The sequence below is a fragment of the Drosophila teissieri genome, chromosome 2L (genome assembly GCF_016746235.2).
Source record: "Drosophila teissieri strain GT53w chromosome 2L, Prin_Dtei_1.1, whole genome shotgun sequence".
Taxonomy (NCBI): Eukaryota; Metazoa; Arthropoda; class Insecta; order Diptera; family Drosophilidae; genus Drosophila; species Drosophila teissieri.
Window position 1 is genome coordinate 17920166 of NC_053029.1, and position 25723 is coordinate 17945888.

At 43.3% G+C, this 25723-nt stretch overlaps 3 protein-coding genes across 6 annotated transcripts in view; all 3 read left to right on the plus strand.

Moving 5' to 3' along the window:
- The first annotated feature begins 4780 nt into the window (after positions 1–4780).
- LOC122615406 (THAP domain-containing protein 11) lies at positions 4781–5128 on the plus strand. Its single transcript, XM_043790387.1, has one exon. It carries the CDS (start codon positions 4781–4783, stop codon positions 5126–5128), a length of 348 nt encoding a protein of 115 aa, XP_043646322.1.
- A 603-nt stretch (positions 5129–5731) lies between these two features.
- LOC122615370 (probable nuclear hormone receptor HR3) overlaps positions 5732–25723 on the plus strand; it is a 29414-nt gene continuing 9422 nt past the window's right edge. Inside the window, exon 1 of one of the 3 annotated variants that reach the window (XM_043790385.1) lies at positions 5732–7020. In XM_043790385.1, coding sequence (XP_043646320.1) covers positions 6246–7020 — 775 coding nt within the window. In that variant the 5' untranslated portion in view covers positions 5732–6245. Of the gene's footprint in view, positions 7021–15766; positions 16740–25723 lie in introns of those variants that run through there. The other 2 variants (XM_043790384.1, XM_043790386.1) reach the window with 2 other exon arrangements.
- LOC122615423 (putative uncharacterized protein DDB_G0283779) lies at positions 11379–15744 on the plus strand. Of its 2 annotated transcripts, none has more exons than XM_043790389.1 (2): positions 11379–11982; positions 15204–15744. In XM_043790389.1, exon 2 carries the CDS (start codon positions 15409–15411, stop codon positions 15742–15744), a length of 336 nt encoding a protein of 111 aa, XP_043646324.1. In that variant the 5' UTR covers positions 11379–11982; positions 15204–15408. The 2 variants fall into 2 exon arrangements, with proteins under 2 accessions (XP_043646324.1, XP_043646323.1); XM_043790388.1 differs by having other exon boundaries at positions 11379–11976.

The window sequence follows — 25723 nt, forward strand, 5'->3', positions numbered from 1 at the left end:
AAAATACCGCTACATTGTATGGCTTTTGCACGTCGAATGCACAAGTATCTGTAGTTGTATCTATATCTGTATCTGTATCTGTATCCGTGAGTGTGTATTACCAAATATTGAGCAATAAGAATAAGAATTTCGGTTTCTTTTGGTCATGAGACAGACAGTAACAAAGCGGCTTTTGTTCCGCTCTCTCCCTTTTTGTTCTTTTAAATCTGCGGCTAAAAATACACATTTTGTAAGCTTTTTCATTTAGCTGCGGGTAACAGATAAATTCGTTTCAAAAGTGCATGTGCAGACAAAAACACAATAAAATATACTGCCTCTCTCTTCGTATTGGGATTGCCTCTTTTGCTTTTGATTGCAGCGCTTACCTGTTGCGCTCTTAAGTCGATCGCTTGGCTTTCTCTTTGTGCTTTCTTTACTCTCCCTTCCACTTCCCTCTCTCACACTCTCTCTCTTTCTCTCTTTTCTTCGCTCTGTGTTTTTTGGTGTGTTTTGATTCCTTCATTCTTGAGCGCTAAGAACGTTCGTTGACCTCGGAAAGTTGGGGCCTCCGCTTAGCGGTACTTCTCAACCTGTTTTCCCCCTCTTCCGCCTTTCCCGTTCTCTCCCGCTCTTCCCACAGCGCGTGTGTGTGAGTAAGTGTGCGAGTGTGCATGTGTATGTTTGCCGTAGAAGTCTTCCTGTTTGCTCAGCGATTAAAGGTGCAACTGAGCGAGCTGCGATCCGATGACGGGCCCCAACGTGTATCACTGGGAATAACAGTCGGACTCTCGGACTTTCAGACTTTCGGACATCCCATCTCTGATGAAATGCACGCATGACTCCGATGGCATGTGTATTTGTTACCAGCCCATACAGGCCGACTTCCATAAACAAACCGATATTTCAGAAAAGTTTTAAATATCTTCTCTTTTTAAGCTGAAGCCTTTTTAAAACGTGGTTACATGGTTATAGCAAAGACATTAGAATTATAGAGTTATTCTAATGTCTTTGATTAAAGGATACCAACTTTATTCAGTCAAAAGCTACTTCGTTTTTCTTTAAGTTTCATGTAGTTTCCAAATTATTTGAGCATTTTATTTATAAAGGATAACCTAAAGAAAACAGAAGAAGAACTAACGACATCCGTTAAAACCCCCCCTTATCATAAATATATTGACGAATTTTAAAGAAGATTAAATATTACACATAGATGTTCGTTTTTGCTTTGGAGTACTGTTTAATGTATGCTTTCTTGAATAAGAATACGACAAGAAGATGAACCCGAAATCCTTCTTAGGAAGGCGGGCCTGTAGCTTTTTGGTTGCTGCGCGAATATTTTTGGGCAGTGATCACGCATTTAATTAGCAGGAATTGTGGTGAGCGCCCCTGCAGGTGTGTTGGTGAGCTGAGCGCGTGCGTGTGTGAGGTGGGAACATCTCGCAGCTCCTTTCTCCTTTCTCGGCTGAGCTTCTGTTTCTTTTTGGAGATTGCGTGGTTTTTCCCTCGCCTCCGCACACAGGTTCCCGCCTGAGCATGATGATTCCACCAGAGGAATCACAGAGGATGATGACCACGATGATGAGCACGATCATGATCATCGGATGCAACGGGTCTTTGACTCGGTCTCTGGCCATTTAGTGTGCAATCGTTTGTCCCAACGTCCAGTCCAGTCCACTCGGATTCTGGGCTCTCTCAGCGGATCGCTTTCAGTCCCGATTACGCTTGCTCTCCTTTCTGATCCGTTCCACTCCGCCGGCTTCAACATCACCTTCGCCGGCTAAGTCCACCGTTTGAAAACTGTTTGGTCCGATACCAACACTGGGGCTCGAACTAATTGGCCAATTCTAGGATTGCTAATATGATCGCATGGCCGGGAGATGAGTTCAAAGCCTTGACACTGATCTGATCCGATTGAGTGTCTGAATGAAAGTCCACGTCCATTGATGAGATCGCAAAACCCGGATAACATGCCCAGCACCATCAGAGGTTAGTGTGAATAGGAAGTACTAAGCATAAGACCCCGGGTAGCTATGATATCCCTTAATTATTAGGCTTTAGCAATTTATTTAAATCGATTATATCTTATAATTGATTTTATAATCGAATAATGAATCTTTAGAATCAATTGCAAAATATATGTATGTACAATGGATTGCAGGAGAACCATACATATAGAAATGACACAAATGGAATACTTCTTAAAATGATGAAATTTTACCTAATAAGAAATTAAATAGGGAAGTATGTTTACATTATATAACTTGACTAGGAACTTATTTCTCTTCAGAACTAAAAATCGACTGCAAATAATTCCTTAAATAAATTTCAAGTATATGTGGATTGAATGCCTTGTGATAGATTTACTAAAGGTTTGAATTTGTTAGTTTTGAAGCAGAGTTTCTCTGTTACTCGAAATAGTTCTGGTGATATTTCGCCTCAGAAATCAGCCTTGCCTGGTTATAGCCGACTATTGGACTCATTAGGCTGGCGTAAGTTAAAAAACCTAATTGATTATAAAAGGCAACGGCTTTCAATAGCCGCAAACAAATGGATGGAATACGCAGTCAAGCTGCAAGACATGCAATGCAGCACCTCCGCCAGTCTCGCCGTTGGATTTCCGATTCTAGCCAAAAGATTTTACCACATCTTCAAGGCAGAACAACAGTAATGGCCAGGCCAACTGTTGCCTCATCGACAGTGGGGCTGCAATAAACCAGTTGGAAGTCGCAGCTAATCTTGCAACACAGTTGCGCAACAAAGAATCCGAGGCAACGGTACTAACGTGTTTGCTGTTTCTGCTGCTATTGTGGCTATATGCTGGGTTCTTTTTGGTTCTTTCCTTTTCTCCATCTCCATCTCCATTTTCTTGGCAATCAGCTCTCTGAGCCAGTTGCGTGTAACAGGTTTTTCCTCTTGAATAACTGGGACTTTCTTACGGGACTTTTTCGGAGAGTTTCTGCAGAGAAAACAGGTTAGAATCGGCACAGACTTGCAATAGATGAGGCAACAGCCGCCGCAAGAAGTTTACAACGGTGAGGCACACATTTTCGCGTTCACGTTAGAACCAACGGTGTTTTAGCCAAGTTTAGCTGCAAGTTGCTGGTAAGCTGGCTGCCAGAACCACTAACCAGTTACCAGTTACCAGTTAGCAGTGAGCAGTTAGCAGTTAGCTCTTGATTGTTGTTGCGCAAGCGGCAGCTGAAAGCGGCGCAGAATAAATCTAACATGATTTAAGCAACGGAAAAACATGAAATATTAATGCCGATGCCTGAGTCTTTGGCTCCGAATCAGAATCCCAATCCGAATCCGTGGTAACGGTGGTCGCTCGGTTCGCCATCATCGGCCCTCCTCTATAAGAAGTTTGGCCCTGTACCCCCAATTCCCCCCTAATGATGGCTCGATCCGATCGGTTAGGCTGTTGCCCAGTTAGGCGATTAGTCCAAAATTGCCCGGCTGTTGGCCAATGCCCGAGATGTTCTCTGTTCGCCCTTTTTTTGGGCAGTCCCCGGGGGTCATTGTGGTCATAGCTGTTCTGGGATTGGTTTTTGCCGAAATTGGCATGGGGGCCTTTAATTACGGAATCTAACAGTTTTGTACATTCTTGCAAATTTAAGTGCAATACAAATGTACATTTTAATGGCTAATTTAGATATACATATACCACCTGTTTGGTTTCCTTAATAGTGCATAAATGCTTTTACTGCTGTTATTCTTCAATTCGATTTTATCATTATGGACCACAACTTCCTTGGTATTTGGTAAAAAATCTTGAATGTGAAAATAGTTTATTTGGGCTCCACAAATTCGATTTATAAACAATATTTTACCAATAGATTACAAATTATATGCGCATAGATTTTTTAGTAATATTAAAGTTATCTAATCATAGATCATAGTAATCTAAGTGAAATAAAATACGTTTTACCTTTTCAAACTATTAATTTTTAAGTTTTGCTCTTTGAAATTATACAACTTTTATAAATGACAGTTTCAGTTGTGTGTTCGAGTGTCAAACACACAAGACTCGTTCAAATTTTCCCGCCCTTGGAATTTCAACCTCGAGCGTGCAGAAATTTCCCGTGACGCTTTCTCACCACGACGGGAATTTTCCCGACCCTCAGCCCGCGTGCCCCGCTGACATTTTAAGGGTGGAAAAGCTGCGCAACAAACGGTCGACTGTGCTCGTTTTCCTTCGTGTTGTGGCTTCCAGTTTTTCCTGGCTATGCACTTGGCATTATGCCTACTAACCCTATTTTCGCAGCGTTCGCAGCGAGTCCCATTTTTCAACTTGCATGCGGATACACACGCACACACACTCGGTTTTTCCTTTTCCCAGAAACTGAGGCGCAACCCCCACGAAACGGAAAGTTTGTGCAGCGGCAGAACGAACTGTGTTTGTGGCACTCGAATTTGGGACACATTCCTGTAAAGGACGCAGCTCCGGTCAGCTGCTTCTCAAACTTCTCAATCGACTAAAAGGAGTCACAAAAAACGCGCGCGGTGCATTTAGCCACAAATCTCTGAAAGTGAAAATCTAAATATTGAATCAGTGAACCCAGCAGCCCAACCACAAGTGAAATACACTGAAAACAGTGCTACGTTTATGTAGAAACTAAGGGATAGAAATCCGATTCGGGAAAGGGAAAGCTGCAGCGTTGCTCCTGTTTGCCAAATATTGATTCGCAAGTGTGCCGCTGAAAAATCGATTATTAAAGCCACTTTCCACACAGCTGGTGGTTGTTGTTGCTGCGAGGATGGAGGTGGTGCCCGAGGTGGTGGTTGCATAGGGTTGCGTGCCGCGATGTGGGAAATCAACAGCAACATTGCCACATCCACATCCACATCCAGATCCAGAGGCACACTTCCAACTGTTTTGACGTGGTCGGGTTCCAATGGCGCTGGCACTACCGAATGCTGCAGCGCAGCCTTGCAGCCATCCAGCGGCGACGCGTTGCATGTGCAGCAGCAGCAGCAACAGCAACAGCAGCAGCAACATCAGCAGCAGCAGCAACAGCAACAGCAACAGCAGCAACAACAGCAGCAGCAGGATACGAAAACGAGGATGACAACGACCACAGGCAAACGCGGAGGACACAGATACAGCAGCAGGCTCAGTCACCGATGCACAGCAACAATTGCTGCATATTAGCCAGCGAAGTAAAGTTAAACATAACCATAAACGATAAACCGAAAACCGAAAACCGAAAAGACTAGCCGAAATGTACTCAAATACCAACGCAAGTGGAAAGCATTAATCGAAAAGCCAAACTCTATGCATCGCACAAAGTCACGTTAAGTATACGACGCGTATTTCCAGCTGCAAAACGAACCAAAAACGAACCGAACGAAACGAAACGCACAGGTGCATCTGCAGACCCCACTACGCCCCTTATAGCCCCCATTTCACAACCCCAACCCCTCATTAAGCCACCCCTTCTGGGGTATCTACACCAATTGACAAGCAATCGAGGCAATGCAGTATGAATGAACTTGTTTAGTCGACAATTTTTTAAGTGCACTTTCGTAAGGCTGATTTTCAATTTATTTCGATGTTGTGCTTCTACACCCAAAAAACAAAATAACAAAATAACAAAATAACGAAATAACAAGTAACAAATACAAGCATAACAGAAGAAACCCAAGCAATGAACCAAGTGAAAGTGTGAGTGTCTAGTGTTTAAAGCGGACGCGAAACCCGGACATTTGAGAGCCTTTGTGAGTAAACGGCCGCCACAACGGATAGGCCCAGAGATCTCCTGCTGATACAGCAGGCCAAGCCCGCCGGCGGCAGCAAATCCTCGAGCGGCGGTCCAACGTACATCGGAACCGATGCCGCCACGGCAGCGGCGGTGGCCAATCTGCGCAGCAAGGTGCCCTCCATCTCGATAATCCCGCTGCCCGTCTCCACCACCATTGTGGCACGAAGTGGCGGCGCTGCCTCTGGTGCTGGCGGCAGTGGTGGAGCACCCGCAGCCCTGCCCCAGCTGATCCAGACGTCCAGGAGTGTGTCCACCAAGTCCACGGGCACCTCTCCCCCCCTGGCCTTTATCGCGGAAGGTTCTGGCACATCGGGAGCTCCCGCCCTGACCCTGCTGCCACGCCCCCAGCAGCAGCACCAGTATCAGCAGACCGACAAGTGCACGGTCCTCAAGCTGGACGTGTTGAAGCAGCAGTCGGGAGTGGCAGCCAACTCCAGCAGTAGCACCTACCTGCAGATCGAGCAGCAGCTCAGTGAGCTGGAGGCCGCCGACGAGGAGGAGGAGAATATGGCCAGTTTGCTGGGCAGTGCGCCACCCGCTCAAATCCTGGCCAACCAGCCCATCATCGTCAAGATCGAGCCCACGCAATCCTTCCACATCGTGGACGAGGGCGACACGAGGGTGCTGAGCTTGCCCCTCAGTGACGCGGATAAGCTGGGAGCCAGCTGGATAGATCTCAAGGATATTGCCGGTCTACAGGCGGGTGGCGGAGCCACCTTGCTGGACGTCTGCTTCGAGCAGGCCAACGAGGAGGGCACCATCATAGCCACCGTGCAGCCGGACTTGGAAAACGATCTCGAGGCTGAGCTGGAGGCGGAGGGCGAGCCCGAGGATGAGACTGAACCGGAGCCTCCGGCGCCCAAGAGATTGGCCACCACCAGGCCAGCACAGACGCGGCCACAACAGCAGCAGCAACAACAGCAGCAGCAGCAGCAGCATCAGGTGAAATTCCTATCGGATCCACCGGCATTGGCGCGCTCCAGCAGCTTCAGCAGTCTCAGCAGCTTCAGCAGCATCAGCAATATCAGTTCTGTGTGCAAGAACATGGCCAGCAACGCCAGTCAGGAGGGCACCCTGAAGCGCACCAAGGACCGAACTCCTCCGCCAATGCTTCCGCTCACGGCTCAGAAACCCGCTGCCACATCAACGGCAACATCAGCGGCATCTGCAGCATCTGCGGCATCTGCAACATCCGCAACATCAGCAGCATCAGCAAGTGCAACATCGGCCAGAGACAACAGCAGAGAACACAGCAGCAGTAGCAGCAATGGAGCCATGACAGGTAAGTTTCAGTGCAACTCTCAACCATTGTTTAGTCAATTTAGCGATTTATAATGTATTTTCCGATAATACATATATCTAACTGCATATGCAGAGGGCATGTTTTGCCAAACTCTTGCCGGTTACTTGCCAGTTTTTGATTGTGGCAAATATTTGAAAGACCTTAAGTCAAGGATTCCGCGAATGATGAGTTCGCAACCCAGAAAACTCGGCTAGAATTCCACTTGTTGCGAGTGCAGGCGAACAACCGCCGGCTAACCACAGTGAGCACTCGCCCAGGGCGACCACCAACGATCAGCGCTGGTTCGGATAATCGTAGCCATATCCCCAAAGCCCCCACCCCCTCCCCCGCCAGAATCCGAGCTATGCAAATGAACGCTCGCCCATTGCGCAAGCATCCCAGGCAGCGGCAATTAACAGGCTGACACATCAGCAACACATCAGCGACAGCAGCAGCAGCGGCAGCACCGGCAACACCAGCAACAACAGCAACTCCAGCAACACCAGCAATACCAGCAACTGCAACAACAGGTGTACTGTGTATACTGTACGGTGTACACACCCCATGCTAAAAAGAATTTCAATTTACAAGCCTCGATTTATTGGCTATTCACCTTTGTGTGGCTGCAGCAGCAGCAGAAGCAGCAGCAGCAGCAGCAGCCGCAGCAACACCAACAGCTACGGGCATGTGGCCCACTTTCCATAGTCAACAAACAGCGGCAACACCAACACCAACACCAACACCAGCACCAACACCATCACCAACACACGCGTACATAGATACAAGCAGATACTAGCAGATACAAGCAGCAACAAAAACATGTTTTGACATACTAAATAAGCCGCTGCTAGGCTGACTAGCTTTTGGCCAAGTCTAGATGGCGTTCTTTATCATTAGGTTCTGTTAGCTGTTTTTGCGATTCCCCCTGCCTCGGCATATTCGCTTTACTGCTGTTGCGGCACAGCAGCAACACCACCACCGTTCTTCTGCTCGGCCCCTCATTTTTTACCGTAGCACGAACCTTAGCGGTAAAAACGTCAACTACAAACTATACAGTTACCTGAATGGAGGCTCAAGCGGACTGAGAGCGAAACTCAAGCTGGCTAGAACAGAATGAACGTTTTTACACTGCAAAAAAGGGCTGAGGTGGGAGTCAGTCTGGAAACAGCATCCAAGTTTCAAGCTTGTGATTTATCTATATAAGGGTATAAGGAAAAGAAAAGAAAACAGTAATATAATAATCACTGATTATAACTCCAAAAATGTTCAACTATATTTTTAAGTGAAGATAGAAGAATACTTCGTGTAAATATCTTAATTTTCACAGTTTCTGAAACACAAGGACCTTTATGTTTTATTTCAAGGACATTTGATTACTTCATAAAGAAAGGTTTTTTCCAGTGTAAGCAACCAAGCAGCGGACGGGCTTTGGGCGCGGGGCGGCTAAGCTGAAAAATTGATTTGGCAGCGCCTCGGGCCAGCGAGTTGAGTCTGCTCCCTCGACTCGGTTCACTTGATGACTACAAATGAGTGTCAGCCACTGACACGACTTCTCATGCAGAAGCCCTACAGTTTTGGCCAAGATTGATCTATATTTTATAGTTTCTGTTGATATCTTGGCGCTGGGGGCCTCCGTATCCACTAGCATGGCTCATTAGCGGGCTGGGGCGGTGGCCAAAACGTCGGATTTTCTGGTCCCATGATTGATGATCGAGGCGATGAATCGTTACCTAATTGCTGTACCCACTAGAACAGGCGTGGCGTTCAAGGAACAGATCAATCGATTTGTTTCTCAGATTAACTGCTCTCCCAATTCCAGAAGCCGACTGATCGATCACCAAATCTGATGAACGTTCTCTTATAGTTTTATTTGGCTAGAGGTGAAACAGGGTTTTGTAACGCCTTGGAAATACAACTTGTTCAGCTTAAAATTATATATGATTTCAATATGTTCACTTGTAGTTTTAACACTTCTTAGAATCTTAATGATTCATATACCAGATCTTACATAATACAACCATACAATTAACATAGATGAGGCATATATTGTTACCAATAGTAGACACTGGTCAAATATGAGACAATAACTAAAATAATAGTTGGTCTAAAGAAAACTAAAATATTAACATTTTGTACTACAAATGCTACTGAAGAAGAAGTATAAGTTATACATATAAATGATATATGACGGATATACGAAATATAAAAATTATTGTAAACTTCAAGGTAGTTTTAAAATTGGTAAAGTGTCGATTGGTAAAGTACCCATCACGTGAAGTTTTTCAAATGATTCAAATGGTTTTTGAAACCCGTTTAGAGCCCCCTAACACAAGCGGATTTGACAATGATTAGCCCACATAATGGTAGTTGGCAAAAAAAAAATGCAAAGCTAAAACATAAAGGTTTTCTTCATCCGAACCTTTCTGCAGATGAGGCGACCCTGAACGTGGTCGATGGACTTTGGCAGTTCGGCGCGTTGTCGCCGTCGACGGAGATGTTGCAATCGGCGGATTACGAGATATAGATATATTCGCACTATCACTTTTGCGATGGGGCACATTGGCAGTGTGTGTTGTTGTAATTTCCCATATGAATCGGAGCCAGGTTCATTATAATTTGGTTGGACAACGCTTTGCATTTCATGCATGAATCTTCCGCTTATTGGCCGACCTGGTCGTCTGGACCTGGATCCGTGGCTATTAGCCAGGTCAGCTCCGCATGGGATTTGGTCTCCAATCGAGCGTGGCGAAGTTTCATTATCATATTTTCGATTTTGCCAAACTTCATCGATATTGCCCGACGATTTCGTAACCAGCTCATCTCTTTCTCGTCTATGCGAAATTCCAATTATGCGGCGCACACATGTATCTTCGTATCTGCGAGATGCAAAGCTAATGGTTTTAGTATTGGACGTCAACGAAAATACTTAAATTATCGTAAACGAAATATTAATTTATAACTTGAGCGAAGTTTGTTTCTTTTTCGTTTTCAACATTTACATGGAAGTTTACTTTTTTATTTTGATATTTTGGTTCGCTTTTCATTTTGGCAAACTTCGAAAGCAAGTTGCCAAATGACTTAAACTAATTTTAACATTTTTAATTGGCCAGCAAACTCCGTGTGCAGTTCACCTTGACTGTTCGGTGATTTTTTTGATTTCTAAATTTGTTTGTGCCAGACGTAATGGTTTGAATATTTATAAAATTAATAAAAATATATCCATAAAAAATTCATCACTCTGGGACTTAACCCAGTTTATTGTGGCTTCATTGTCTAAGAACTGAGATCCCGCGTGCAATACTTAATTGAAAGCGCGCTAGCATATTACCATCTAGCGCTTTATTAAATGCAACTTTTATTATATGTAAAACTGGTAATTTTTAAAGCAGTTATAATGCAAATAAATGTATGCACTACTGCGAACTGCAACACCACGTACTTGATAAATAATTATATATATCTTAGCTACGCCGTTAAACCATTTTAAATTATAAATTACCTGTCAACGTAACAGGCAACAAAATGAGGAAATTTTCCCTTTTAGCAATCTATCCCTGAAATATTAAAATAAGAGTAAAGAACTCGGCTATAAGATACCCTCGAACCACTGCCCTAATGCAAAAGCTTTTGCCTACCTTATGGCGTAAGTTATTCAAAGAAAACATTGCCAGAAATGATCCGAGCTATTGAAATATCACCACATATTTCTACACAGGTTTTAATGATCATGAATTTAATACGTATAAGCCTACTTAATCATAGTTAATAAAATAATTGTATCAGAGCAATTTAAGAGTCCCAAAGCCCTTTTAATCATTAAAAGCTGGTTGGCAGGACTCAAGCGGTATAAACTAGGGCCCATTGCCACTTCCGCCCAGAAAAAGGATTGGAAACTACAAGTAAGAAGTGCAATTAAGTTGCTCGCAACTGCAGTGCACACATTTTGGCCTAAAAAGCAATTGACCTGCTAATCGAAGGAAGCGCCAAAAGCTCCCTCTCTTAAGCACCCCAGTTGTAAAAAGAGAGAGCAGAGATAACAGCTGATTATGACTCTTTTCTTCGCCGAGCGGTTGCCATAGCGAATGAACGGCACAAAGCGGACGAGGCAAAAGTGGGTGTGATGGCGGCAGCGGGGAGGCGGCTTGGGGCAGCGAACTGAAGAAGTCATCGGCACAGAGACACATATACCCACTTCTCTCTCTCGCGCTCTTTCGCTGTCTCCCTCTCTTTTCATTTGGGGAGCATGAGCTCTGCTGCCGCATTGCGGCGCTGCTGCTGCGCCGCCGGCGTCGCTGCCGCGGCACGACGACAACGAACAGTCGATAACATTTTGCGGCACTCTTCAGCTACACCTCGTATTGAGCGTTTCGCGGCGGCGGGTTACGATGCGTGGCGCGTTGTATCTTTATTATTAATTATTTGTTGTTGTTGTTTATACTCTGTACCGTTTTCATTTCCCATCGCTCGTGTGTGTGCGCCGTGCGTGTGTGTGTGTGCGTGTGCCTATGCGTTTTGCCCCCCAAATCCCCCAAAACGCCTCACCACCCCCACTCTGCCGGGAAAAAAGCCCCCAAAAAGCATAAAATTACTCAAAAAGCGAAACTACGAAGAGCGAGTGTGTGCCAGTGTATTGAAAAAATAATAGTAAAATATGATAAATTTCGGCCTTGCAACATGCGGCGGCAGATGAAGTTTGTTCGGTTTCAGATCACAACAAAATCATAGAATACGCCTACATACATATATCGCTATATACAGTACCAGTCAATCAATCAATATCGTGTGCATTCAAATTCCACATCGTGCCTACAACTGCAACTGCAATTGCGCGCCCTCTCTCCGCGAGTAAAAAACGGAAACGGAAGTGCCAGTGACGTAATACTCCCGAAAATCCCGGGAGGATCCCCCCACAGCCTCCCCCCGACATTGTGCAACAAAAACAAAGCCAATCTCCGTGTATGTGTAAGAGCAATGTGCCACAAGAAAGTGTGTGTGTGTGCCACAAGGATATATAAATATTGTTAACCAAAACGAAAAATTCAAAAATCCATCGAGGAAATCCCTCATCGCAACACGGCAAAAGCCGCCTTCGCCGCCCGCAAATTGGATAATTTATTGGAATAATCTATTTGCCTCTAATTGGATGGCTAACCACCAGTTTTCGGATATATCACACGATCGGGGATCTGATGATTGGGAAAAGAAATTTATGGCATCGTTTAGGCTCGTTCGCTTCTATAGATATGTATTTGTTAGCACTTGGGGGTTTATTAAGTACACGTGTCTAAAACTGCAATAAGCAAACGCAAGGCGATGAAATTTAATTGAATGGTTCGATATTTTTGTTTCAACTGCGGAGCTACGAGCTGGACTGGTAGATTTCACATTTCATTTGTAGTATTAACAACATCGTTTCCAAATCTAACTTGCTCAACGTCTACAGATCAATGTTCTTTTCTTTAGGTTTTGATACTATCAAAACCACATCCTCCTTCCTTTAAAATTAATAAATATTTATCCCACATTACAAAATGTTGAAAACTTAAAGTTTTAGATTTGCGTAAAACTATTTTTTAATACTTAAACCTTCTTTAAAACAACAAGAAGTTTCCAACTGATAAAATCTATGTTTAGTGCTCTTACACGTTAAAATTCTTGAAATATGGTTCCTAGTCCCAACATAGATTACCCAGCTATCTTACCATCCCATATACGAGGTAGTATCCCCCAATTAACAACCCCATTCTGGAGCAACTTTGGCCAACTGTCAGCTGAAAGGCTTTCGCAATTTTTCATAGGGCTCCGCTCCGAGTATCTTTTACCCGGGCAATTCTTTTGGGTCCATTGTCTTTGCCGTTCAGCTGCATCCTCCGCGGAGATCTTTGGAGCCCGAATCTCCGGGCACAAAGCCGAGATGATATGCCCTTTTCTTGTCCACAGCTTGTGGCCCTTTGTTGCCGCTGCAGTTGTCTGTCTGTGTCCATTGTGGCAACTTATGATTATCAACAATTGTTATTGTTGTCGTTAGAAGCAGTTTAGAGGCGGCAGTACGAGTACTTGCACCGACTTTCCAGTTCAGGCGAGTTCACAGCAGAGCAAAGTCGGTCGTCGCCAGCACCACCCACTCTGCGCCTCCTGTTCCCCCGGTTCCCCCGGTTCTGCTGCTCCTCCTGCCTGTTTAGTCGACTGTTTGCATTACCGTTAGTGGAACAACATTGCTAAGCACACACACACACGCTTGCTGCATGTGTCGCCCCATAAGTGTGCCACCCCAGCAACAACAACAACTTCTGTTACACGCAGAGAAAAGTAGTTCCGCTAGCTTCGTTCTGAGTTAGAATGCCTTTTTGAATTTTTTGTTTTGCGTGAAATGGATATTACCCGTTTTGTTTGTTTCAATACTATTGATTTTATATCAGTTGATTAGGTCCAAATCAAACGTACAAAGGAAATATGTCGTAACGCAGTTAAGATTCAAAATGTAAAACTGTTAGAACTAAATGACTACATGCGCCTTTCAATATTATTCTTTTATTATCAATAACTCAACGAGACGCGTATCTTGAAGATCCATTCTCTATATGGTGATGGCAAGTAACGGGATTACCAATTTGCTGATTAAGACAGATATTCTTGCCGTGTAGAGGCGGAAAACAGCCTAAGCAGAAGTCCCAGGCGGAAAAGTGGGGGCAGCGGCATGGCCCACCCATAGGTCATTGGTCTTTTTCGTCGGCGTCAACGTACTGCGACGGCAGCAGCAACAACAACACAGCAACAGCAACAGTACAAGCAGTGCTGCGACAGCGACGCCGGCTGCGCTGCCTTGTAAACTTTGTCGTCTGCTTTGCTGTCGCTCTGTTGCTGTTGTAACTGTAACCGCCTTCGGCTTCTGCCCCCCTCCCCCCACCGACAAATCTCTCCGCTCTCTCCTTCTTTCTCTTTCGCGCTGCTTCATCATCGGTTTGACCGGCTCGTTAGCTTTAGTACCGTTAGTAAGTTCGTTGTCGCTGCGAGAGAATTTTTCATTTCCACTGTGCGGCTATTCATTTTCATTTTCTTTTCAGCGTTTTCTTTGCGTTTTGTCTATATGTAAATTTCCCTCTCTCTCTCTCTCTCTCTGTCCTTCTCTCCATTCTCGCCCCGTCTCTCTCTGCTTCTGAGCTGGCACAATTTCAGTGTTGTTGCTGTCGCTTTGGTGACGTATTTTATATGTCTGCCAGAGGCTTCCGCATGGCCACCCAAAGCCACCCCCAAACCACCAGCAAAGTGATTACACTCCCCCAAAGGCCCCCCCTCCGCAACCCCCTTCAAAAAAGAGCGAGAGAAAAGTAAAAATGTTTTTATATTCATTGGGTTTGCCGGCTCGTTTGTCGCTCGCTTTTCCTCTGTTTCACTGTGTGTGTGTGTGGTTGTGCGTGTGTTTGAGCTTTGGGTCATAGAACTTTTTTCTATGTTTACCCACACTAACACACCAACACACCCACTGTGCTTGGCGACGAGATTTATGCGCTGCATTTCACAGTTTTTCCCCATTAGAGACCCCTCCTCCCCCGCAGCACCCATCGTCTGTCTGGGCACCCTTAAGTCCCATTTCTCTATCGATTTTCCATGCTCATGTCCATACAGACATCAGCCGCCGAAGGGAGTTGCCAACCGAAAAAAGGGAGAGCTCGGGGTTCGGCACAGTTCCTGAATTGCGATGCCTGCACAGGGGAAAACATCGATTGCCAATGGACACCGCGTTGCATGAGACACTATATCAGTTCATATGATTTCTGTTTTGGTACGGGAACAAGGATTTACTGCGGGATTTTAACTATTTATAGATAACACTTCGGTTCCAAGAGAATACCCTACGTCCCTTACATAATACAACTTTGAAAGCTGTCAGTTTTACTAATTTGGGATTCCACTCCTATGAATTGGAAACAGTCAACTTTATTGTATAGACATGCCGGAACTTTGAAATTTCACTTTACGTTGCGACAAGGGAAAATATGGAAGATGGATTTTGTGCTCTTCTTCTTTCTGAACATAATCGAACTTAAATTTAAAAAATAAGGTATTTTAAACAAAAGCTATATCGACACACACACACACACACTTGGGCAATTATCGAACGATCTTCGTTATCGGAATATCGACGATCTTGGCAATTTGTTTATCGATTTCCCATCTTGCAGACATCATTCCCGAGCAATATGCTGAATGCCATGATTTGGCCATGGCTGACAGTGCGTAGCAAAAGTATTTACATAACTGGCCAAACCATTTTGTACATCAAAGTGTTCAGGCTGGGGGTTTGAATAAAACATACACTGCAAACAAACCGATGAACGTTTCCACGGCAGCGACAGTTCGAATCGATGAGAAACAGATTGCGCCTAAATGTCTTCCGGAATTAATTGTCGTGAAATTTTCGTATTTTTGGAAATTTTGATTTGGAATCAAGCAAAACAGAGAAATCGACAAAACAATGAGCATAGCAGCAACAACAACAAGGAAACCAACAACAGCAGCGGCAACAACAACACCAACAAGCAACACAATAAAAATCACAGCAACCGTAGCAGCAGCAGCAGCAGCAACAACAACAACGCAGTGAAAGTGATAAAGCAGCAGCAGCAACAACAACTGCCCAAAGCAACAAAAAACAAAAACTTCAATAGCAATAACAATAGCAGCAGCAACAGCAACAATCTGCACCTACTGCAAAAGGGCTAAAGTTGGACGTTCGATTTAAATAGATATTATCAAATCATAGAAAATTGCTTTAAATAAACGATAACGATAGATAACTAAACAAGTTTAATACATACGCGAACAAGTGTCTTATTAACAAATAGTTTGATAAACGAATTAATAAGGAAACCCAATAAAAAGCGGCTGCAACCCCATATAACATCAGATCCAAACAACATCAACAATTTAGTACCTACAGGCCTGACAACGTTAGATCATTATATACATACATATAGATATATAGCAATATACAAAACAAATATATATACATATATATCGATTGGCAAGCCCCCTCACACCGCCCCCCGCCCCCGTCTCACAAAACACCCACACACACTGTGATAGTTCTTGATTCACACTGAATGCGAAAAGCGCTGAAAATTCATTCACGAAAGCATCTGCGGACTAGCTACAACACAAGCCACAAAACATAAGTAAAGACCAAGTGCAATAAGACAATTGGCTAATACAATTGGAACCGAAGGGCAGCTGCATAAAGTATATATATAATATATATATATCTATATATTAAGTACTGTATACAACGTTTTACACATTTACAAAACAAGAAACAAAACTAAGATCTAAGCGAAAACCGAGTTCGTTCGACTGCAAAGAGCAGCCAGATTGCGCATACGCCGCGTATGGCCGTCGGTGTGAGTGCCCGTGTTCATCAGCGGTTGCATCAACTGATACCAAGTGTACATAACTACAGCTACAGCTCCAACTACAACTACAACTATTTCACCAATCAACTGCAGCGGCAACAGCAACAGCAATAACATCAGCAACAGCACCGGCAAACGTTTGAAACGTCACCAAAGCTTCGCATTTCCCACTAATAATTATGTATACGCAACGTATGTTTGACATGTGGAGCAGCGTCACTTCGAAACTGGAAGCACACGCAAACAACCTCGGTCAAAGCAACGTCCAATCGCCGGCGGGACAAAACAACTCCAGCGGTTCCATTAAAGGTAAAGCATCGTTATTATTTCAATCCTTAGTTTAGTTGAAAAAGCTACGAAAATGATACAGGACCTGATATTAAAAGAACATGGTTTTAAGAACTGACACGATAGTTAATCTCTAATTGCCTACCCAACGAAGACGTCTACATAAGAAATTACTGTCAAAGAAGTTCCAAACAAAACCGTATAATTTTTGATTATAGCTATCTACACTATCAATACCTTCAATCCCTAAAAAATATAAAAAATCTGCGAAAACACATAAATCCGAGTCCTTCGGAGAGTTGCAGACCATTTTGCATATGTTTCAAGACATCTAGTTAAGTAAGCGACAAGTGTGAACTTTCATCCCGCAAAATTCAACAAGGGAATTGCGCAAAGCAGAAAAATAAAGTATAAACTTAATGAAATCCAGTTAAGTTGCTGGTTTTATGTGGCAGAGCGGAGTCAGTCAGTCAGTCAGTCAGTCAGTTGGTCCCGAAATGAGTGGCTGTTTTTTTTGTTTCGTTAATTTTGCGTTTTTGTTGGCCTGGCAGTGAAAGTCACTCGGGTTTCTTGGCCAACAGCAACAAAAATTATTTAAGGGAAATCCATGAAATTCGTAAATGAAGAAAGACAGCCAAGCAGCCAAAATATTACGAAACCCACTTGCGTGTGTTTGAGTTTGTTTGTGCGACTGGATCGCTGCTTTTTGCATTGACAATTCAACTAATTCAATCGAAAGGCAATCGCAGAACGGGAAAGAGACGGCTGCAAGCCCTTTCTTCGCTGCTGCCTCAGATAAAAAGATACATAGATACAAAGATACAAATTGTGTATGTAACACATGTGTCATAAAAAGCGTACAGAAGGGGATCATAATAAAATAAAATGGAAAAGAAACTTGCGAATTAAAATTCGCGCGTCAGTCGTAAAAACATATTGTAATACCAACAAAGTTGCGACAAGCCATATAAATATAATACTATGTGAGCGGAGAGGTATGAATTGCACGTTTGCGAGTGTGCGTTATATATGTATGTATAAGTTAATTAGCTTATTTGATTGCACTTTACACTTATTGAACAGATTTGTATTTCTTGCTCTTTGCAATTGACTCGGTTGTGGCTATTTTTATTCGGCGGAAGGGGAAACTTTGGTGTTTAAATAGTGAATGAATTAAAACATGTTTAGGATCAAAGCTTTCTTCAGAACGAATCAATATCTTTAATCAACTGCTTAGGTCACCTTACATTTAATAATTCCGAGTTCAGTTACATACAAATAAAGGTTATTCAGTATGCATTTTTATCTGTTAAAGTTTTCGAATGATTTGTTACTTAGAATTACTATATACTATTCACAAACAAATTTAAAAGGAAGTAAGTCTTGCTTTCTCATGTAGTTTGGGTTTTCCAAGATCTTTTCTCATCTAATATATATCCTTCGCAGGACTTAAGGCTCAGCAGGCGGAGCTGAATTAATTCGAATTTAATTGGGGTGCTTTGACCCCTTTGCAGGTCAGCTGCGAATGCAATTAGGGGCTGAGTCGGGAACATGAGGATATTATTTCTAACATAAATCTTAATCGCGGGCAGCAATCTATCCCCGGGATTTCCGAGTTGCGTGTAAGTAATTAAGGCAGCTGCAGGGGCGTGGAAAGGGGTCGCTTTTTCTGGCGCTGGTCACTGTTACTTTTGGCATGCAATTTGCCTTTACGACTTCCGCAAAATCAACTCTTATTTTATTATTGAAATTTTCACTTTTTCACTTTTTGGCCACTGCTACTGCGTTTCGCTGGTGTTTCTTCGCCTTTCCGCTGGTGAAACAGATAGAAACGTAGGCAAAGTGAAAGAAAGAAATTTAGCGGCGTAAACAGAAAGCGGCCAAAAACGAAATTTAAAAAGCGAAAGAGTTGACAAGATGGGCCCTTGGCTGCAGAGGGAGCGAGACGGCGCAGTGGCAACAATAAAAAATATTCAAAAAAGCCAGACCGAAAAGTTTTGTTAAAGTGAAATGCTGCTGTTGCTTTAGCTGATTGTGTAGTCCGCTCACACACACACATGCCTTCGAAATAAAACAAAAAGAAATGTGTGGAAAAAAGCGACCCATGCAGGCCCAAGCCCGAACCGGCCCGCCCCGCCCCTTTCCCCCACCGCCCCTGCGAGATAGTGCGAACGCCCGTTTAACACTCGAAACAAACGAAAGACCCAAAACTATGGAGCTACAAAATTTCTGACTGGCTGCGAAAGTGTGCGTGCGGCCAGGGGCGTAGAAAGGGGTTTCTATATTTCTAGATTTCTGCTTAGAGCAACTGTGAAGGTTTGCACACTTTTCTGTTGTTTTCTTCATGGGTACTTTGTTCTAAAAAGTGCAAACTCGTCTGTGCAATGCTGTCTTACAAGACAACTTGCACCCAAAAATCCCAGTTTAGATATCTCAGACCCCCCTAGCCCCGCTGCACACGCCCCTGGGCATGAGTAGTTCGCTTCTGTGTGTCTGTGCGCGAAGCGCCAAAGCACACACATGCGTGCATAGCTACATCCACAATCATCATCGCCATCGTCAACATAGTAAAAGTCTAAAATCGAGGAAAAAATTATTTTCGGCGGTCATTCAACTCGCACGCACGCACACACACGCACTTTCCGATAGAGCAAGTGGGGGAGTGGGAGAGTAGGAGAGTGGGAGAGTGGGAGAGCGGGAGAGAGTGCGTGAGAGCGGAGCGTTCGTTGACTGTATGCGGGAGCGTGCGTCGCGGTCGACGACGACAGAGAAGCCGGCAGCGCTGCCTCCACCACGCACATTACAACATAAAAAGAAAAGAAACTAAATAAAAGAAACTCCAACATTCAATGGGCAATACTTTCTACGGCTTTTTCCACTTCTCCCCCATTTCTATTTCTCTTTTCAAGCCAACTGAAATTATTATTTGTGCAGGCAAAAATTTTGGAGCCATAAAAGCGAATGAGTGGGAGAGGAAGAGGGAAAAAGCGAAAGAAGGAGGGAAATTCTTTGTTTGACAATTATTGCGTGAATTTCCACGATTACGGCTTCTATCGCTCATGTAAATGCCGCATTAATTGCTCGTCGTAGAGAAGTCGCCGAACTTTTGACTTCCTTTTCTGCACGACCGTTACCTTTTTCGATTGGGAATAGGGGATAAAGCCTATAAATAGGATTTACTAGAACCATGATCACTTAATGAGAGGTTATTTGAAGAACTTGTGGTTATTTAGGGGAGTTCATGAGAAACTTACAGTGCTAGGGCAGTATTAGCTTATGATAATATAAATAATGATCGTAACGAATGAACATCGATCATAATAGGTGCTTAAAATGTGTAAAAATTTATATAAATGATAGATACAAGAAACCAATCCAATAGAGTTCGAGCACGATATAAACTGAAATAGTTTGGAAATATTTATTGAAAATAAAGAAAAAATTGCATTAATGCTTCCTTTTTAATAATAACAAATAAAATAAAAATGAACACTTGTTTTGCCCAATAATGAGGAATAGACAAAAAACATTGATGTTACACATGTACATATATAAGATGGGCATTAAAACTCGTCGTGGGCAGTTTAATATGAACTATAGTTTGTCCCTCTAAAAGGTTATATCAATGGGTGTACGCAATGATATGAATGCTGTAGAATATCAAACTGGGTTTGTACTTACTTGACATTTTCATATGGTATGGAGGGAACAGGAACTCTTGGGCATACAAATTCCTGTGAAAATTCCCATTATTTGACAGATGTTTGTAATGAATACGGCCGTACTTAAGTACACAGAATTCTTCAAGCATTTCCAGGCATGGCACTATCTCGAAAAAAACTAAATTTGGCATGGAATTCCCCATCAATTCCCACCCCCATATATCCATATAGATTCCGTATGTGGAGCATGCAAATATTTTGAAATATTTTGGTCTGTCTGCTGGAAGCAAATATAGTAATGTGTTCTTTTTCCCTGGTGTTATTATGGTTCCCGAAAGTTCATTCGCCTGTGTCCTAGAAAACTATAAACTGCAGAAACCACATATTTGTTCATTCTGATAATTTATGGAAACTTACAAGACTGTGGCCAAAAGCCAGCAAAAAGATGAGCAATTCGGCAACAGGTTCAACGACCTCTGTCAAGCATAATCGTCCAGATTGTGACAAGGAACATACAGCCCATAGCCCAACCCATCGAACTGTCTGGGAACTATCAATCGATTTTCTAGGAGATATGGTATATTGATTCAGCAACACGCTTAAAGTGCGGCTTCGAGTTATTGTATCTTTTACGACTGATTGTTAGGTGTTTATTTTCGGACTATGATCAACGACAAAGATGGAACAGCCGCTAACTCTTTGTCTTTCTGCTCAAACTATTGTAGTGGCTCGCCTTACGTATAAGTAAGGCAAAAATAAACTTTTTACATATACGCGAGATAAGCTTAACCACTGAATGTGTGTCATAAGGCCACCGCAACTTCAATGCTATATACCAAAGCTATAGACAAGAAATCAAAATAGAGTACAACACTTCGGCGGCGCATGAAAACTAGAAAGTTCTGTACTTGCTACGGTTTTCAGGAATGCTTATAGCAATGTATACGTTTAATAGTTGAAAAATCACTAAGTGCTTCACAAAATGCACTTTAGTTATATATTAGGCATATGTTTCATTATCAAATTTACGCATTGCACTTAGTATGGATTCGTTCAAAATTTGGCATCAGGTCTGTGTGTTTTGAAACAGCCCCGCATCTATTTTAGCGTCCAGCATTATTGGGTTAATTGCTGTCTCTCGAGTGCGTAAATATGCACTATACATCGCGATACATGTATGTACGTATAATGGACATCCGTTCAATAAAGTACGCTTTCGAAAAAATGTAATAACCGAAATGACAAACGCTTCCATTATGCTAGGCAGCGGCGAAAAAATAAATTAAATGATATTATTCTAGTAATTATAAAGCAGACATCAAATGCGATGCATGAGTGGGCCCCTCCCGTCCCTCCCGCCACTCCTCGTCCCCCTTCCCCATCTAACCCAATGCAACAGCCGCCAGGAGCCCCCCTCCCCGTCCCCTTCCCTCTCCGATGCTCCACCATTCCCCCACAGCTGCGTATCTTATCTATGCAACTCTTCGCATAGTTTAACGTTTTGTGCGTGAGTTTGTCACGAATATATGCGAGGTATATATCTAGGAGTACACATTCGTGATTACTTGTGCGCGCGCGTGTGTGTGTGTGTGTGTGCGTGTATATATAGGCAGCAAATAAAAGATTGCATGTGCCCCACAATGCAGACACAAACAGATTCACAGACATTGCATTTGAGTCGCGTCGCCAAATGAATAGACAAATATATACTCACGAAACGCACACAATCGCAGGGCAGCTCCAAGCACATGTGCACACACACACAAACACAAGCACAGGCACATACACAGGCACAGGCACACACACTGCCGAATGCACACGCACACTTAGACAGAATGCAACGCCAACGTTTGTGGAGGCAAAGCGCGCCAACAAAATGCGAAAAACTGGGACAAAGTTGAACAGACGAGCCAAGGACGGATATTAGTGCGACGCGGCGCGAACAGTTGCATGGTGGGGCGGTGGACGGGGGTTCTGGGGGCCAGAGGGGCCCAAAGAGGAGGGGTGCGGGTGCGGCGGGCGACGGGCGGTGAAGTTGGCAGCGAAAAGTGGAAAAACAAAATGAATGTGGCTGGTCCAACCGAAGTGAACAGTGGGTGAACATTAATGAAACATTTTATGTGTTAATACACTTTTTGAACTCACAATATCCGCGAAACGCTATCAACTATTAATAACCTACTGCACACAGTTATTTACATACATGTAAGGTCTTGTATGTCCTTTAAATTGTATCTCAATCTGAAACTACAGCTTTAGATAGTTATATAAATAGCTACATTTTATATACAAAAAACAGTGTTACGCCTAGTTCTAAAAGTGCTTGAAATATAAATAGACTTTACGTTCGTTATTTTACAGGTCCATTTCATAAACGTCCAGTGATTTTGTAGAATGGGTACTGCGTTTCTAACATAAAGTATCTGCTGGTAGCAACAACTGAGCACTTTTAATTATATATTTCCGATCTCAAGGCGAGTGCTCACTGTGCCTGCAGTATAGTTTTCAACTCTACAGAAATTTTGTTGTTTGTTGATTACAATTTGCATGACGCCAGCGGCAGTACAGCCAACAGGGCGGATAGAGCACATTTGCCCTCTCTCTCCCTCACTCGGCCGTCTCGCTCGCTCGTGCGGGTTTTCCATCTGCTTTTTCAGTAGCGAATGCAATCGTTGTTGGTTTTCATAGTTGTTGTTAATTTTGCATTTTGCAGACATTTCAGCCGAAATAAAAAAGGACGGAAAAATAAATTTTAATTAATGGTGGAAAAACGAGTTTGCCTGGTTTCCATCAACCCAACGACCACTATGAATGGATTTTCTTCAAGAACGCTTTTTTCCCCACACCGATTGCATTTTTTGTGCACATTTGTATGGGATTTTTGAGTCTGTCGTGGTCTAGCTCAACTTGAAAATTCTTGTTTTGGCCAAATTGCAGGCTGCAAGCGGCAAATGTTGACGTCGAGTTCTGTTTGGTTGATGCTTTAGTCAAAACACTTAAATACCATAAATAATTGGCTACTTAAGTGCATTTGTTGCGCAAAACTGAGGGAAAAACAATCGGAGACCAAAGAAGTCAGCTTACCAGCTTTGAGTGTGGCTTTTGAGGTTTTCAAGGTATTTTCCACGAGTTTTTCCATTTTCCCCGTCCATTTATGCTAACCCATAGCTGGTGCATTTGAAGCATGCATAAATATTGCCGCGGGCCTACTTTTTATGCTGTGACGCGGATTGGGTGTTTTTTTCGGTGCGGGGACGCCGATGTCAAACACATAAATAAATATGCATTTACCCATACAAACTCCTGGCTAAGGGAATTGTTCAAAGAATTTTCCGAGAGATCTTAGCGCTTACAGTAAGATTTAAAGTCTTGTTTACATTCTGTGCGGCATATAAGTAGTATCTATATATGGATTATAAACTTTGGAGTGTCACACTTCACCAGTAATACATTTTAAGCATGATACTGATACTTCAATTGAGCATTAAGAAATGCATACATACATATACATCCAATACACATATCTCAACGTAGGGTATATCTTTTGAAATAAGTTTAAGTTAAAAGAATTTGTATTATATTAGGCAAGTACGTTTGTTCTGTCGAACTGAACAAATAATTGGCTGTAAATCTAAATCGACGACTTACAGCAAATTTTCCACAGAGCTGTGAATCATTTCTAAGAAAACTTGTAAATTTCACCCGCTCTCACTCGAAATATTTTCAAAAGGTTCTCGGCTGGCATTATCATCACGTGAAGCGACGTATACGTGATGTTTGGGAAACAATATAATTAATTGCGCATACGTCATGTGTGCGACGACCTGACTAACTGAGGTGTATGCATATATTTTCGGGCATTCTCGTCGATACATTGTGTAAATCTCGCATAGAAAGCGATCGGATTACGAGGAGAAATTACATCACTTGGCGAAAATGCTAAGCGCTTCATTAAATCGACAAAAATGGCAAATTCTTGCGCTGCCGCTGTTTCAGCCTCCTCTTTTTTGGCTCCGTGGGTCAATAAACTTGTGGGCCCAGTCAAAAATTTGTATATGAGAAATTCTTTTGTTGGCAACAAAAGAACGAGCGCGTCACGTACGTCGGCAGTGCGAGCGGGAGGGCAATAGGGAAGCGAGCGGGAGCGAGAGGGAGAGAGCGAGTGCGAAATGTAAACATTACAAAAATGCCAAGCCAACGTCTTCATCATCGGCGTGTGGCCAAAAAAAGAACCGAATCATACGGCACCGTTAGCCAAGAAGCTTATAGCCGCCTCGTATTATGTATGATTCGGGATGAATGAATTTTGGCCCTTACGAAACTCTAACGGCATTCTAATACGCTTCGCCAATATGCGAGGGGAACATGGAAACAATGAGCTGGCCGAAAAGAAAGCGACAAATTACGTAGCCAGCATGCTAATGCTGATGCTAATGCTCTTTCTTCTCTAACGGCATTTCGCACAGCCGGCTAAAAGGCTCCCCCCTCCAGGCCCCCCACTGCCCCCTCTTGCTATGAACTTTTTTACTTTTTGTGAAAGCTGAAAACCCGTTTTCTATTAGCATTTGCTTGGCGGCAAAAGAATGAAGCACAACGGCCGCAGAGTGAATCAGGCAACTAAGAGAGCGCCCGCGCTCTTCGAAGCTCTCTTTCGGCCACAAGGCACTCGGCTGGTGCATTGACCCCACAGCTCGCTGACCCACTTACGAAGCTGCTTTTTGCCACTGCGAATGCGATTTGCGAATTGCGAACTGCCGACGCTGCGAGCTCGTGCCTCCGTCGACGCCACTGCCGCTGCCGCTGCCGCTGCCGTCATCGTCATCGTTGTCGGTGTTTCTGTTTCGACGAACGAGCAACTTGTGCAATAGTCGCAGCAGCAGCAGCAGCAAGAGCAGCAACAACAACGGCTGCTGCAGCAAAGGCGACTGCGCTGCCACATGGGCAACTCAAAGTTGACTGTGCTTCACTTTTTGCCTCAGCACAGTGGTTGAAAGTATGCAGGGCATTAAATATACAATAATAAACTATAGATGCTCGGTGGACTGAAAGCAAGTACTAGCTGCAGAACTGCAAGTTAATAAATACATTCCTATATAACACTACGATTCCATCTTTAAAATCCATAATCAGATGATTGTTTGTTTCATACCTCGTTCAACTTAGCACTTATCCCATTCGTATGCCCATTACTTTAATATGAAACTAAGGTTGCAACTAACTAAATACTCTTACTGCCTTTTGTTTCTTACTTTATAAATATGCCAACTCCGCTAAATGAGAATATAAATCGGCGCGTGGCCCTATACCCATGCTTCTTATCTCTAAGAAGCTTTACTTAGATTG

What these genes read in the sequence shown, in the direction of transcription:
- LOC122615406 (XM_043790387.1), top strand. Translation starts at nt 4,781, where the DNA reads ATGTGGGAAATCAACAGCAACATTGCCACATCCACATCCACATCCAGA.
- LOC122615423 (XM_043790389.1), top strand. Translation starts at nt 15,409, where the DNA reads ATGTCTTCCGGAATTAATTGTCGTGAAATTTTCGTATTTTTGGAAATT.